At 52.3% G+C, this 13,774-nt stretch overlaps 1 protein-coding gene across 4 annotated transcripts in view; it reads right to left on the bottom strand.

Annotated features, from left to right (window-relative positions):
- Positions 1 to 13,774, bottom strand: part of NSD3 (nuclear receptor binding SET domain protein 3) — a 115,091-nt gene that overhangs the window by 68,584 nt on the left and 32,733 nt on the right. For all 4 annotated transcript variants that reach the window (XM_040414761.1, XM_040414760.1, XM_040414763.1 and 1 more), the window contains exon 6: positions 9,702 to 9,831. In XM_040414761.1, the coding sequence (XP_040270695.1) occupies positions 9,702 to 9,831 (130 nt within the window). The remainder of the gene's footprint in view (positions 1 to 9,701; positions 9,832 to 13,774) is intronic.

The raw sequence follows: 13,774 nt of genomic DNA on the forward strand, positions 1-13,774 counted from the left end.
AGGTGAAGCAGCCCCAACACTTTTCTTTCATTCTTACTTCTAAACTCATTGACAAAAAAAATTAAAGTAACGCACCGAGAAATGTCAGATTGCTGCAAAACTCAGTTATGTCTCAGGTAAATAATTTCAGGTGTGGTCAGATTAGACACTGGGGCTTGCGATGAGTGTAAAAGTCCTTCCCCCGCTGCCCTATAAAAAAGGTTCTCAGAAGCTACTTTTGGGTGGTGTACCTCTTGTTGAGAGATCACAGACTTCTAGACAAGCATCTATGATGCACTCAGAGATTTTGCCCAGTTGACAGACTTTGATTGGAGGTGCATTACTGGCCTAAAAGAAGCAGGATGGCAATTTCCACGAATTGCCCAAATATGCCGTTCTGACCTAGCTGTTAGGAGCAGTGGTTTTGAGGGCACTCGCATGCAGTGAACAGGTTCTGGATGGTCTACACAAACTATCAGTAGAGAGGATTGTTTGATCCACGTCAAGCACGAGTAGCTCCCACAGTTTTGTTGTCCACCACCCAGACACAGGTGGTACCTTCATTACACAGCCCATTTCCAAGTGCTTAGCAGAAGGAAATTTGGTGTAATGGTTCTCATTATGTGTCCTGCCATTGACAGCCAGCCACTGTCAACTTCATTTAAAGTGGTGTCATGAGCGAGAAACCTGGACTGTTGCAAACTAGAAATGTATCATCGTTCGTGATGAATCCAGGTTCTGTTTGGGATCCGATGACAGTTGGGTTCAAGTATGGAGGTCTCGCGGTAAGTACTATAATCCTGCCTTTGTTGTGGAGCGACACACTGCCCCAACTGCTGATGTGATGACCTAGGGGGCCATCCCATTTGAGACCAGCTGGGTCATCAGCTCCAGAAACCTACGAGCAGGATCTACAGGTCCAGCTGTAACATCTCGTGTCCAGGCCAGAGGCCGCCTCTCATCTCGTGTCCAGGCCAGAGGCCGCCTCTCATCTCGTGTCCAGGCCAGAGGCCGCCTCTCATCTCGTGTCCAGGCCAGAGGCCGCCTCTCATCTCGTGTCCAGGCCAGAGGCCGCCTCTCATCTCGTGTCCAGGCCAGAGGCCGCCTCTCATCTCGTGTCCAGGCCAGAGGCCGCCTCTCATCTCGTGTCCAGGCCAGAGGCCGCCTCTCATCTCGTGTCCAGGCCAGAGGCCGCCTCTCATCTCGTGTCCAGGCCAGAGGCCGCCTCTCATCTCGTGTCCAGGCCAGAGGCCGCCTCTCATCTCGTGTCCAGGCCAGAGGCCGCCTCTCATCTCGTGTCCAGGCCAGAGGCCGCCTCTCATCTCGTGTCCAGGCCAGAGGCCGCCTCTCATCTCGTGTCCAGGCCAGAGGCCGCCTCTCATCTCGTGTCCAGGCCAGAGGCCGCCTCTCATCTCGTGTCCAGGCCAGAGGGCGCCTCTCATCTCGTGTCCAGGCCAGAGGCCGCCTCTCATCTCGTGTCCAGGCCAGAGGGCGCCTCTCATCTCGTGTCCAGGCCAGAGGGCGCCTCTCATCTCGTGTCCAGGCCAGAGGGCGCCTCTCATCTCGTGTCCAGGCCAGAGGGCGCCTCTCATCTCGTGTCCAGGCCAGAGGGCGCCTCTCATCTCGTGTCCAGGCCAGAGGGCGCCTCTCATCTCGTGTCCAGGCCAGAGGGCGCCTCTCATCTCGTGTCCAGGCCAGAGGGCGCCTCTCATCTCGTGTCCAGGCCAGAGGGCGCCTCTCATCTCGTGTCCAGGCCAGAGGGCGCCTCTCATCTCGTGTCCAGGCCAGAGGGCGCCTCTCATCTCGTGTCCAGGCCAGAGGGCGCCTCTCATCTCGTGTCCAGGCCAGAGGGCGCCTCTCATCTCGTGTCCAGGCCAGAGGGCGCCTCTCATCTCGTGTCCAGGCCAGAGGGCGCCTCTCATCTCGTGTCCAGGCCAGAGGGCGCCTCTCATCTCGTGTCCAGGCCAGAGGGCGCCTCTCATCTCGTGTCCAGGCCAGAGGGCGCCTCTCATCTCGTGTCCAGGCCAGAGGGCGCCTCTCATCTCGTGTCCAGGCCAGAGGGCGCCTCTCATCTCGTGTCCAGGCCAGAGGGCGCCTCTCATCTCGTGTCCAGGCCAGAGGGCGCCTCTCATCTCGTGTCCAGGCCAGAGGGCGCCTCTCATCTCGTGTCCAGGCCAGAGGGCGCCTCTCATCTCGTGTCCAGGCCAGAGGGCGCCTCTCATCTCGTGTCCAGGCCAGAGGGCGCCTCTCATCTCGTGTCCAGGCCAGAGGGCGCCTCTCATCTCGTGTCCAGGCCAGAGGGCGCCTCTCATCTCGTGTCCAGGCCAGAGGGCGCCTCTCATCTCGTGTCCAGGCCAGAGGGCGCCTCTCATCTCGTGTCCAGGCCAGAGGGCGCCTCTCATCTCGTGTCCAGGCCAGAGGGCGCCTCTCATCTCGTGTCCAGGCCAGAGGGCGCCTCTCATCTCGTGTCCAGGCCAGAGGGCGCCTCTCATCTCGTGTCCAGGCCAGAGGGCGCCTCTCATCTCGTGTCCAGGCCAGAGGGCGCCTCTCATCTCGTGTCCAGGCCAGAGGGCGCCTCTCATCTCGTGTCCAGGCCAGAGGGCGCCTCTCATCTCGTGTCCAGGCCAGAGGGCGCCTCTCATCTCGTGTCCAGGCCAGAGGGCGCCTCTCATCTCGTGTCCAGGCCAGAGGGCGCCTCTCATCTCGTGTCCAGGCCAGAGGGCGCCTCTCATCTCGTGTCCAGGCCAGAGGGCGCCTCTCATCTCGTGTCCAGGCCAGAGGGCGCCTCTCATCTCGTGTCCAGGCCAGAGGGCGCCTCTCATCTCGTGTCCAGGCCAGAGGGCGCCTCTCATCTCGTGTCCAGGCCAGAGGGCGCCTCTCATCTCGTGTCCAGGCCAGAGGGCGCCTCTCATCTCGTGTCCAGGCCAGAGGGCGCCTCTCATCTCGTGTCCAGGCCAGAGGGCGCCTCTCATCTCGTGTCCAGGCCAGAGGGCGCCTCTCATCTCGTGTCCAGGCCAGAGGGCGCCTCTCATCTCGTGTCCAGGCCAGAGGGCGCCTCTCATCTCGTGTCCAGGCCAGAGGGCGCCTCTCATCTCGTGTCCAGGCCAGAGGGCGCCTCTCATCTCGTGTCCAGGCCAGAGGGCGCCTCTCATCTCGTGTCCAGGCCAGAGGGCGCCTCTCATCTCGTGTCCAGGCCAGAGGGCGCCTCTCATCTCGTGTCCAGGCCAGAGGGCGCCTCTCATCTCGTGTCCAGGCCAGAGGGCGCCTCTCATCTCGTGTCCAGGCCAGAGGGCGCCTCTCATCTCGTGTCCAGGCCAGAGGGCGCCTCTCATCTCGTGTCCAGGCCAGAGGGCGCCTCTCATCTCGTGTCCAGGCCAGAGGGCGCCTCTCATCTCGTGTCCAGGCCAGAGGGCGCCTCTCATCTCGTGTCCAGGCCAGAGGGCGCCTCTCATCTCGTGTCCAGGCCAGAGGGCGCCTCTCATCTCGTGTCCAGGCCAGAGGGCGCCTCTCATCTCGTGTCCAGGCCAGAGGGCGCCTCTCATCTCGTGTCCAGGCCAGAGGGCGCCTCTCATCTCGTGTCCAGGCCAGAGGGCGCCTCTCATCTCGTGTCCAGGCCAGAGGGCGCCTCTCATCTCGTGTCCAGGCCAGAGGGCGCCTCTCATCTCGTGTCCAGGCCAGAGGGCGCCTCTCATCTCGTGTCCAGGCCAGAGGGCGCCTCTCATCTCGTGTCCAGGCCAGAGGGCGCCTCTCATCTCGTGTCCAGGCCAGAGGGCGCCTCTCATCTCGTGTCCAGGCCAGAGGGCGCCTCTCATCTCGTGTCCAGGCCAGAGGGCGCCTCTCATCTCGTGTCCAGGCCAGAGGGCGCCTCTCATCTCGTGTCCAGGCCAGAGGGCGCCTCTCATCTCGTGTCCAGGCCAGAGGGCGCCTCTCATCTCGTGTCCAGGCCAGAGGGCGCCTCTCATCTCGTGTCCAGGCCAGAGGGCGCCTCTCATCTCGTGTCCAGGCCAGAGGGCGCCTCTCATCTCGTGTCCAGGCCAGAGGGCGCCTCTCATCTCGTGTCCAGGCCAGAGGGCGCCTCTCATCTCGTGTCCAGGCCAGAGGGCGCCTCTCATCTCGTGTCCAGGCCAGAGGGCGCCTCTCATCTCGTGTCCAGGCCAGAGGGCGCCTCTCATCTCGTGTCCAGGCCAGAGGGCGCCTCTCATCTCGTGTCCAGGCCAGAGGCCGCCTCTCATCTCGTGTCCAGGCCAGAGGCCGCCTCTCATCTCGTGTCCAGGCCAGAGGGCGCCTCTCATCTCGTGTCCAGGCCAGAGGGCGCCTCTCATCTCGTGTCCAGGCCAGAGGCCGCCTCTCATCTCGTGTCCAGGCCAGAGGGCGCCTCTCATCTCGTGTCCAGGCCAGAGGGCGCCTCTCATCTCGTGTCCAGGCCAGAGGGCGCCTCTCATCTCGTGTCCAGGCCAGAGGGCGCCTCTCATCTCGTGTCCAGGCCAGAGGGCGCCTCTCATCTCGTGTCCAGGCCAGAGGGCGCCTCTCATCTCGTGTCCAGGCCAGAGGGCGCCTCTCATCTCGTGTCCAGGCCAGAGGGCGCCTCTCATCTCGTGTCCAGGCCAGAGGGCGCCTCTCATCTCGTGTCCAGGCCAGAGGGCGCCTCTCATCTCGTGTCCAGGCCAGAGGGCGCCTCTCATCTCGTGTCCAGGCCAGAGGGCGCCTCTCATCTCGTGTCCAGGCCAGAGGGCGCCTCTCATCTCGTGTCCAGGCCAGAGGGCGCCTCTCATCTCGTGTCCAGGCCAGAGGGCGCCTCTCATCTCGTGTCCAGGCCAGAGGGCGCCTCTCATCTCGTGTCCAGGCCAGAGGGCGCCTCTCATCTCGTGTCCAGGCCAGAGGGCGCCTCTCATCTCGTGTCCAGGCCAGAGGGCGCCTCTCATCTCGTGTCCAGGCCAGAGGGCGCCTCTCATCTCGTGTCCAGGCCAGAGGGCGCCTCTCATCTCGTGTCCAGGCCAGAGGGCGCCTCTCATCTCGTGTCCAGGCCAGAGGGCGCCTCTCATCTCGTGTCCAGGCCAGAGGGCGCCTCTCATCTCGTGTCCAGGCCAGAGGGCGCCTCTCATCTCGTGTCCAGGCCAGAGGCCGCCTCTCATCTCGTGTCCAGGCCAGAGGCCGCATCTCATCTCGTGTCCAGGCCAGAGGCCGCATCTCATCTCGTGTCCAGGCCAGAGGCCGCATCTCATCTCGTGTCCAGGCTAAGTCAGCCCAACATGGTCCGAGAGCCTTCCTTTAAATTCTACAATTTTCCCCTCCAATATTGTAATCACATATACCTTCGTTACATTCACACACACAAAGTTTCATTCCAACAACTCCTTGGTGCGGTATCTTATATATATTTTGTCAATGGAGTGTATATAGCTATATTTCTCTCTAAACAGTGGAGAAACAAACTGTGGGGGCGTCACATACCGTGTGTGTCTCGGGCTATATTTGAGGGGTAACTTTCTATGCATAGGAAGAAGGGGTTAAAAAGAGCTAGTTGGAATGCTTCTTGGGAGATGCAGGCACTTGGTAGTCTCATCTGAACTGCTGCCTGCCCACAGAAACAGTAGAACAATCCTCTAATTTTACATTTGTGGGATAACCCCTTTAAAAAGGTGTCGTCAAGGGTGGCTAACAATAAAAAACATACATTACTCACCCATCACTGCAGTCCCAATGCTGCTCTGGTCCCTGCTGCTCTTCACTTCCTGGTCCCAGTTCGACACACAGGAAATGTCTAGAAATGAGAGTCAGCCATTTCCTATGTGTCAAGATGGGACAAGGAGCGCAGCTGGGCATTGATGGAGTAATGCCTATTTTTTTTATTTTTAACTCTGACCCTTTCCCTTGGAAGCCCCCCAACTATGAACTTACCAAGGAAGTAGAAAAAAATTTAATTTAAATTTTTTTTTAAAAGTCAACAAAAAAGTACAAAGTACTACTGTTAAAACTCTGCCGGATATAATGGACTTCATGTACTCATGTAGATGTTCAGACACAGCATAACTGTGATGAGCGTTGCAGTGATGGACGTTACGTACAGAAGCCTTGTCTGGGGTCACTTTATGGTGAATGAGTAGATGCTGTGCTTGTAATGAGACTGTATGATGTCTGTGGATGCATCTGCTACCGTGACACTAATGATTAATCTTATTGTAGTAACCCTTTAAATCATGTATAGGACATTTCTGTTAGCTCCCTCTTTCACATGGGAGTTTTCAGCTCTCAGCCAGTAGGGAACTTCTCTCCAACCAGAATGGACGCATTACATGTAAGAACAGACGGCCTGCCTCTCTTAAATACAAAGCCACGTGTCGTCACTCTAAAGCGTAGCTCCGGTGATCGACTTATAGACTATGGACACCTTTGTAGTGATTTTGTTTCCTAAAAGAAAAATCTAAACTTTCTCAAATACTCATCATTGAAAAGCTCCTACCGCTTTGCTGCTGTAGAGTCTGTGCATGTCCTTCAAACAGCAGGCTGTGCTGCTGCTTCTGACATAGATGTGACAGAACATTGCTCCTGGCTGTGTCAGAATTCTGCTCTGCCGCTTCCTTCTCAGTGTTAGGGTCCATTCACACGTCCGTAAGTGTTTTGCTGATCCGCAAAACACGGACACCGGCAATGTGCATTCCGCAATTTGCGGACCGCACATCGCCGACACTATAATAGAAAATACCTAATCTTGTCCGCAATTGCGGACAAGAATAGGACATGTTCTATTTTTTTGCGGAAACGGAAGCACGGATGCGGAAGTGCGGATCCGCAGATGAGGACAGCACATTCCGGCCCCATTGAAAATGAATAGGTTCGCACCTGTTCCGGACGTGTGAATGGACCCTTAGAAATAACAGCTGGAAAAGAAGGGGGGGAGGGGGAGAGGGCAGATCGGAGTGTGGAGAGGACAGAAAGCATGCAAGTTTCCAGGGAGTTATGAATTACATAAGCTGTGCTGTATAAAAAAAAAAAAAGAGTATAGATAGTGAAGAAAGCACATGCACAGCAGTTTGCAGGGGGGTGAGAAATCAAAGAGGCTGTGTGTATCATTGTACATGTCCATCACCTTTTAAAACTTTATTTGCACCTCTGATGTAAAGTAGCAAACAAGTGATCTGTGCTATTTATTCACTTCACTCACTTGTAGTTCGCATTTAAGCATAGGGCAGAGTTGGATGAGACTTTCTACGGCACTTTACACCCACCTTGCTGATGTCAGCTGCAGGAGCAGAGTAAAAAAAACATATAGCTAAAATAACTTCTATACCTTAAGAAAACAGGGAATTACAAGGTGTCTATAGAGGGAACTCGCTAGTTAAAGGGGTTGTCTGGTTTCAGGAGGAAACAGAACAACCTCTGGCATCCCCCTGAAATAAAGAACAGCCAAGTACTTACTTCAAAAATCCTGCACCGACACTCCAGTTCCCCCGGCTGCAGCTGTGACACCATGTCGAGAACACATGACCACTGCAGCCAATCATTGGCCTCAGTGGTGCACCCGACAAAGCCAAATACTGACTGCAGCAGTCAGACATGTCACCACTGCCCAGCAGGGAGAACCACAGCGGCGCCGCAGGGTCTGTGAAGGTAAATACTTACCTGTTCTTTACTTCAGGCATATCCCAGGAGGAAACCAGACAACCCCTTTGATAAAACACAAGGTAGAAGTTAAGTCAAACAGTGGGCAGAAGTGTACTAATATGAAAGGGGCATGAGCATCAAATGTGAAGTAAGCTAGCAGGCGAGTAGAAATAATGACCGTGACTATCAATAACACGGCAGGCAAACATAACTTCCCGTTCTTGTGAATTATGAATGAATGACTGACTTTCACAAAAGTTCTGTATGTGATTCTCTTTTTCACTGGAAGCATGCTTTATGTGCACTGGCAATCACATGAAGAGTTTTTTTTTACCTACACGCAATGGTATTGGGCTTAGGGCATTTTTGCAGACAGCATACGGCCGTCTGAATGAGCACTTGGTGACATATAACCGGGCAAGAGGTAAAACTCAAGGACCTGTCCAGGCCCGTATGTTAGAGTTCCACATGGTCAGAGACTATGGCATAAAGGGGCAGTGTCAGGTACAGGTCAGGGTTTGGGTTAAAGCTCAGTATTCTATCCTCCTCATATAGCACTCACTCCCGTCTCCAGACGCTCTGCTGCCACCAATGAATGCCGGCATGCACATATGAGCCACAGGACATTTGTAAAATCACACATCAGTATTGGAAAACACGCTGAAACCGATGACTCCATACACGGCATGAACGCTGGACCACCAATGACTAAGTGAGCCACAGCACTAGCACCAAAAGGCAGGGCTGGACAACCAAATGGGAGGGGGAGCACACAGACGTAGCGCTAGTGGTGCTGCAAGCACTATGGCCGGCCCCTCTGTGCTCAAAATAGTTTTTATATTTAGGCAAATGACTTAATATATTGCTGCAGCAAAATACAGGTAGCATTTTACACCGCATGATTAACCCTACCAGGCAATATGCCCGATTTAATAGGGTTGCTCATGCTGACAGATACTAGTTAAACAATTAAAAGGGGCTCATTCTCTAAAAAAAAAAATTAAAAAAAAATATCTACCCAATTTCGTGGAACAATTCTGTTTGGGGACTGAAGAGGTTTTTGAACATTTACAAGGACAGAGACTTACAAAAGGTGAGGAAGATGATGCTCTCTTCACGTGTTCTACATACACAAACCATTATACTGATGGGTAAGCAGCACTGAAGGCAGCCCACAGAGCTCATCTTCTAGTGTACACAGTCAAATATTTAGGGCTGTGCTACACTGCCCAATGTTCGGGCATAATGAGTGACGATCGATGATAAACCCTTCGATCGGCGCTCATTCGCGTGGGCCTTTTATACAGGCCAATTCAAAGTATATGGGGAAGGAATGATTGCTATGCGATCGTTCCTCTCTATTCAGTTGTACTGAATACTGGCCGCACATGCCTCATTGCACAGGGCAATGTGTTGCCGATAATCGGGCACCTTTCCTGCTGCCTAAAAAATGCAAGCGGGCCACAAGCGAGCCACGCTGGTCCACAGCACAATTACACAGGCCAATTATCGGGAATGAGTTCCTATGTTTGAATATCGGGCAGGGTAATAGGCCCTTTGGGTTCAGATGACAGATCTCCTTTCATTAGCCTGGCACGGACAGATACAACTGTTCTTCTGATAATGTGGGGAAGGGATCACTTGGATAAAATGCTCACTTTATGTTAGGGGAAAAAAAAAAAAAAAAAAAGGCCCCCGGTATGACTAATAAACCCTTCTATACAAGATTACCCCGTCTTGCAGATTTATTCCACCCATGCTGTAAGTCTGCTGCGAGCTATTGCAAGATGTCAGCCTGGCATACAGCAGCATGAAGAAGACCTGCGGACAGCCCCGTCTCAACTACACAGATAAAACACAACAGAAAACCCACTGAACACTGCAAACGTCGTGATAGCTTTGTATCGTTTATTGCACAAAAAGCAGCATATAACAAAAATATGAATGGGGCGACAGCGCAGTTTTGAGAAAATACTGATTTTGGAGTGGGGGGCGTCCTCTCTCCATTTAATTAAGTTTACAGATCTTGGCGGCGGGCTCAACAGTCTCTTCCCCCCTCCCCCTTTCACTCTGGCAGTAGGGAGGTGTGTGTTAGGGGCAGACACGTGCAGTTTGCCTACCTGTGACCCCCGATGAGGTTTCGGGAGCAGGCGTGTGTTGTGCTGACAGTTTCTCCATCTTCAAATTGGGGGAGGGTACAGATGTCTTTTCTGGAGCTTTGACTGTGATTTCCGGCTTGTTACCGACTCCCTTGAAAAACAAACATATAAAGATTGTACATTGGTCTCATCAAAAGGCAAATACACTGGCATATTTCCACCTAGTAAACCACTGAGATTTGGGGAGAGAGTTTCTGAAGGTCTCTGGGTAAACCCTAGCCAGCCGAAAAGAAGAGGCCACATATACGATCTCTCTTCTGATGTCGAAGGAAGTTGCTGGCCTTATCTCCTCCACAGAGCCAGGTGCATGCACCGCCACACCTCTCCTAGAGGTGGGATGGGGAAGGGGGGGGCCCACCAAATTTTTTTCCCAGTTGCCTCCACAAACCTTTTTTCCAGCCCTGACGACAGCTATTTGTGCATCTGAAATAAAGCATGTCAAGTTACATACACCAACGCCATCACCGACTAGCCATATCAGTCCATATCACACTGCAAAGCTGATCTACAACTGTCTCTAAAGCAGGCATGCTCAACCTGCCGCCCCTCCAGCTGTTGAAAAACTACAACTCCTAGCATGCCTGAACAGCCTACAGCTATCAGTCTACATACAGCAGGGCATTGTGGGAGTTGTTTTACAACAGCTGGGGGGCCTCAGGTTGAGCATGCCTGCTGTAAACTATCAAGAAGAATGGTAATGCACGCATGCCTTAGTTGTCACAGTTCCTCCCCCTCTAGGGGAGGCAAGAAACGGAGAACGTTGTGCGATTGTTGCTGGTTTTTAGGATGATTTTTGGTTGAAGCTGCACGTATGAAGAAAATAAATGGAGAAGTGCTCATCCCCCTTCTGTCCATTGGCAGGGTGGGGGTTAGTGACTGGTGGTTGAGACAACAATGGTACCGGGCCCTTTATAGGAACACTGAACCTAGAAATAAATGATACACGTGGACAGTAGAAGATGCCGTCACCACTGTGTTTCAAGAACATGCAGAAAAATTCCACAGACGGGACAGTCTTGTGGAAACCCTGCAGAGAAGACAGGGGTTAAAGGGGTATTCAGAATTTTTATTTTTATTTTCATTCCCCCTTTCCTTGTTGAAACATCTTTTGCACTGATACTCATCAATGTGCTCATAGTCAAATGATATCCTCCTGGCATTTGCGGGATCACGCTCCATACATTGTGTAGGTGATCCTAGCCTGGTTACAGCCCACAACGAACGTGTCATCAGTGACGTCATGTTCATGGCCTGCCCACCTACGTTATCTTAGAATACCCCTATATTCTCCTGCTGACCTCATCTATCTTTTGATGGTGGTTGGCAAAGGGAGAAAGTGCTGGGATATTTTTATTTGTATGCATTGTCTGTTTTAAAGGAGCCACAAAAAGGCAATGGCCCCTGGGATTCCCAAAAACTATGTTTGTGCCTTCTCTACAACCCGCAGGTGATTTTGCCACTACAGATCCCAATGGAAGTTGGATTTTTTTTTTTTTGCGACAATCACTTTGCATTTGAGGCAGGTCACAAAGCAACTCCACAGACAAGCATTACAAACTGACGCCACGATTGATCTTCAGATCACTCAACACATGCTGCTATCTAGCTTTAAAAGGGGTTCTGCACTGGGCCAGAGGTAAACAGTGAGAAGGCCGCGGCGCTACTGGAGCGCCGCTGCCTTCTCAAAAAGCTGATTGGAGGGGGTCCCAGGTGTCGGACCCCTGCCGATCAGAAGCTGATCTATACAGAGGAAAGATCATTAGTTAAAACAAAGTGCAGAACCCCTTTAAAGTAATTTTTCAATGTTAGTATAAAGAACGCTTTTCCATCATTTTTTACTTTCATATTTCCCCCCTTGGTGCTGCTGCTAATCTGTTCTACTGAGCAGGCATTGGACAAAATCGGTCTTCTCCCCCCTCTTGCAGCTGACAGTATAGTCCCCTTCTTACTTTCCCTGCAAAAGGAGTCTTCTCAGCTATACTGTCATGTTCCTGCAGATGCTCGGCTCCATCCTGACAAGTTAAACAGGTTTTGCCACCAATCTTTTTCACCAAAAATATAAAAAAAAATAGCTGACTGTAAGATAACTGCCATATCTTACCTACATAAGACAGGAGGCAGACTAGAGGTGCTCAGTGACAACTTCAGAAGACACAGAATGGGGATGGGATCTGCAATGGTCATATGATGCGTGCAGGTATTGCCGATATGTAATGATCCAAGCGAGTGCCTACCAACGCTCTGATCTCACAAAATGCCTTTAAAACATATGACAAAACTAACTTCATGTTGTGGGTTCAGTTTTGTGAAAAGCGTCAATCCTGAATGATATGCATGACCGAGAGATACCAAAATACCTACAATGGAACATAGCACCCCTGAATCATGCTGGCTATTCCCTAAGAAGATGACAGGAAGGGGCAGGCAGCTGCCGTATGTAAGGTCTGGACCTCCCTGGGACCCAAAGCCACCATTCTACTATGAGAAGTGCTGAAAAAATAATACACCTGACGCAAAGTTAAAGGGGTTGTGTCACTTCAGCAAACAGCATTAAAGCGAACCTTTCACCTGGATTTCACTTATTAAACTATCACCAGTACCTTATAGATCATCCTCATTGTGTTTTCATACAGTCTTTTCCGGCTTTTCTGAGATGTATATTCATGAAAAAATCGCCTTATAAAGTACTCTTCTCCAGCTCCAGAAGTCACGGTAGAAGTCAAGGGGGTAGCCCTTCCCTCACTCCAGGCTGTAACTCCCCTGCCCTAAACCCGCCTCTATGCAGTCTAACTGACACCCGGCTCAGTCGCCGGGACCGCACTTGTACAGGCGGCGCATGCGCCGTCGGACTCAAGTGTGATCCTGTAACTGAATCGCGCATGCGCCGTCCCCGATGCCTGCCTGTCTTCTCTTCCTCACGGACGGCGAATGCGCGATTCAGTTACAGGATCGCGCTTGAGTCCGACGGCGCATGCGCCGCCTGTACAAGCACGGTCCCAGCGACTGAGCCGGGTGTCAATTAGACTGCATAGGGGCGGGGTTAGGGCAGGGGAGTTACAGCCTGAAATGAGGGAAGGGCTACCCCCTTGACTTCTACCGTGACTTCTGGAGCTGGAGAAGAGTACTTTATAAGGCGATTTTTTCATGAATATACATCTCAGAAAAGCCAGAAAAGACCGTGTGCTAACACAATGAGGATGATCTATAAAGGTACTGGTGATCGTTTAATAAGTGAAATCCAGGTGAAAGGTTCGCTTTAATCATGTAGAGGAAGTTAATACAAGGCACTTACTGATGTATTGCGATTGTTCATATTGCCTCCTTTTCTGGCTGGATTCATTTTTCCATCACATTATACACTGCTCGTTTCCAGGGGTTATGGCCACCACTGCAGTGCAGATACGAGATGTGCCTATGCATGGTCCTGCGGTCCCATCACCAGACAGACTGGTGCTTTTTGCTATAGTGTGTAAGCACGACCACTGCTGCTGGATTGCAGGGTGGTCTGTAACCATGGAAACAAGCAGTGTATAATGTGATGAAAAATGAATCCAGCCAGCAAAGGAAGCAATATGGACCATCACAATACATTATTCACTTTCTCAACATGATAAATGCCATTGGCTGAAGTGAGACAACCCCTTTAATGAGTCTGGTGTATTCCCGAAGAAAGCTCTCTCCCACCTCTCAGGCCACTGATGGACGGCTGCCTGCTATGAACATATGCACCACAGTTTGTTAAAGAGGACCTTTCACTAGTGTACAAACTAAAAACTAACTATATCAGTGGGCAGAGCGGCGCCCAGGGGTCCCCCTGCACTTACTAGTATGTCTGGGCGCCGCTCCGTTCGCCCGGTATAGGCTCCGGTGTCTGCCCTTCCTCTGTTGTACTGGAGTGATTTTTTGTATGAGGCGTGTCCCTTGCTGCAGCTCTGGCCAATCGCAGCGCACAGCTCACATGGCGCACATGGTTTTAAAACGACAAATCTAACAGCCCCTATACATGGGACAATTCAGCCGGCAATTGACGGAAG

This window comes from Bufo bufo, chromosome 1, assembly GCF_905171765.1.
Source record: "Bufo bufo chromosome 1, aBufBuf1.1, whole genome shotgun sequence".
NCBI lineage: Eukaryota > Metazoa > Chordata > Amphibia > Anura > Bufonidae > Bufo > Bufo bufo.